Source organism: Euprymna scolopes, chromosome 42 (assembly GCF_053919585.1).
Source record: "Euprymna scolopes isolate OS-2025 chromosome 42, ASM5391958v1, whole genome shotgun sequence".
Taxonomy (NCBI): domain Eukaryota; kingdom Metazoa; phylum Mollusca; class Cephalopoda; order Sepiida; family Sepiolidae; genus Euprymna; species Euprymna scolopes.
Window position 1 is genome coordinate 36,418,937 of NC_136523.1, and position 2,795 is coordinate 36,421,731.

At 40.0% G+C, this 2,795-nt stretch overlaps 1 protein-coding gene across 1 annotated transcript in view; it reads left to right on the forward strand.

Annotated features, from left to right (window-relative positions):
- LOC145267018 (uncharacterized) overlaps positions 1-2,308 on the forward strand; it is a 54,859-nt gene extending 52,551 nt beyond the window's left edge. The window contains exon 3 of the mRNA XM_080122934.1: positions 1,091-2,308. Coding sequence (XP_079979060.1) covers positions 1,091-2,306 — 1,216 coding nt within the window. The 3' untranslated portion in view covers positions 2,307-2,308. The remainder of the gene's footprint in view (positions 1-1,090) is intronic.
- Positions 2,309-2,795: the final 487 nt, after the last annotated feature.

Here is a 2,795-nt window from a genome sequence, read left to right on the forward strand (position 1 = left end):
ATGAGCCCAAATGCCTGAAGGAGTATCTATACAAAGATGATGTTACAGAGTCTTAGCTTTGTACGACAGCTAAGTCTCTCTCTCTCTCTCGGTTCAAAATGTTGAGATCCAGCAACAAGCAAGAGCAAGATAGCCAGCAACAAATTAAACTGCAGACCAGCTTAATGCGGGTACTGGTCTCCCGCTTTATGGTTTCTTAAATCAGAGAGTTGCTTCTCCTAGAAAGGTTGCCTTCACCACGGCTTACGGGAGCCCTCTCCACCCCAATACACATATACACACACAAATATACACGCATGCATACATGCATACAAACATACATACATACATACATATACATATATATATACACCAATATATGTACCAAGCAATATATATATATATATATATATATATATATATATATATATATAATCTTAAAGATACCCCTTTACACGGAACAGACAAATACATTTTCAAACAGTTAGGATTAAATTGGTAACAACTTGCACAGGTGTTTCGGCTAAATGTTGGCATACAAGTATATAATAGTTCATTAATCAAAATTTTGCACAACTGTACAATATCATCAGCGCATAGAAAAATAGAATTCTTCAGTTTCCAAATCCTATGAATAAGATTCTTTTATTCACATGGTAGATATTCACTTTTTATCCACGCCATATATGTAATGCGTCAAGCAAATATCATCAACATTTTATAATAAAATGCACCTGTCTTGTCAGTTGGTCCCAACAAAAGCCTAACATTTTCAAAATGAGCATCTGTTCTTTTGTAAAGTGATGTCTTTAAGAAATATTTATAGCTCTAGTATTGCGCTGTTGAGCTATCCTGATAAGAACTTTGCGTAATTTACTTATCTGCAATTACTATCCGAAGTAGTAAAACTATTTATTGAAACACACAGTGTGTCATAAAAGACAGAAAGGAAGAACAATTAAACGCGAGAAGAAATAAATAAATAAGTCGAGATTTGCCGGTTTCGTTCTTTGATCCACTATCTAAATAAAAATATGTCTGTTCTTATCTTTGCTATGATTATTTCACGAACTTGCACGAAGTTTTACGAAGTTTTCTTTATCTTTTGTAGGGATTTCTCCGTCTTTAAAGAGAAGTCGTCACACGATATCGCCGATGCTTTGTTATCGCTAAAGCACGCCGTCGTCCGGCCACAACTGAACGGTCAGTTGGCGCCTCTGTCGCCCCCGATCCAACACATTCAACAGCAAGGCGTCGGACCAGGACAGATGAACGCCCAATCATCTCCGCCAATCAACTACACTGTTAATCATCATCACCACCATCCACATCAAACCCAACACGTCCTGCCGCCAGGATACACGGGTACAACAACCGCTCAATACTCCCCAGCATACCCGGATCCTCAAAACCAGAATACAGCAGCGCAGCCCCAAACGAACATGTTCCCGTCAATGAGCGTTAACGTTTCTATGAGTATGAACGTCGGAGTTCCGCCAACTCTCGCACCAAATCAGTATAACACAGTCCAGCAATGGACGGGTCAGCCACAAAACCATTTAGGACAGTATAGTGGACATGCAAATCATATCCAGCCTCAGTACGGGGCTTATGCGGGACAAACTCACCCTTATACCGCTTCTTATTCGCTATCCACAGATCTACGAGCGATGGCTGATGGCAGGAACTTAATTTATAAATCCGCGGACTCTTTTAAGCAAGCATCGAGATTTTGCGGTATGAACCATTTTAAACGGACTAAATTGATGTCGGGTGGACGTCAAACACCATGTTCGCCTAATGTAGGGGGTGGCGGTACGGGTCCCGGATCGGGTGCCGGTGGGCTAAATGGAAGCGTCGGTGTCGGTACAAACCAGAACGGGCTCGGTACCGATACAGCACGCGTGAATTTGTGCCGGATCTGCGGTAAGACGTACGCCCGCCCATCGACCTTGAAAACGCATATGAGGACTCATAGCGGTGAGCGGCCGTACCGCTGCAGCACCTGCAGCAAGTCTTTCTCACAGGCGGCCAACTTGACAGCCCACATCCGGACCCATTCAGGTGAAAAACCCTTCCGCTGCCCCGTCTGCGACCGGCGGTTCTCGCAGAGTTCGTCGGTGACGACGCACATGCGTACCCACTCTGGCGAGCGACCGTACCGGTGTCGTATGTGCAAAAAGGCCTTCTCCGACAGCTCGACCCTCACCAAACACGTCAGGATACACAGTGGAGAAAAACCATACCAGTGCAAACTGTGTCTTCTCCGATTCTCACAGTCGGGGAACCTTAATCGACATATGCGTGTGCACGCCAATGCCACGTAAACACTCATATATATATATATATATATATATATATATATATATATATATATATATATATATATATATATGTGTGTGTGTGTGTGTGTGTGTGTGTGTGTGTGTGCATATATATATATATATATATGTATGTATGCGTGTGTGTGTATATATATATATATATATATATATATATATATATATATATATATATATAAATATATATATAAATATATATATATATATAAATATATATATATATTACGTTTCTGGATTTTTGAGATGCAAATTGGTTATTCGTATCCACGAGTCCGACAAGATACACATGGAGAAGGTCAGAGGTTACATCGACCGAAACGTTGTGAAAATGACACTCATGATGAGTGCAGTATACATTCAGAAATGTAATATATATATATATATATATATATATATATATATATATATATATATATATATTATGTTTCTGAATTTTTTTAGATGAGGATTGATTATTGGTATTATTTGGCTTCA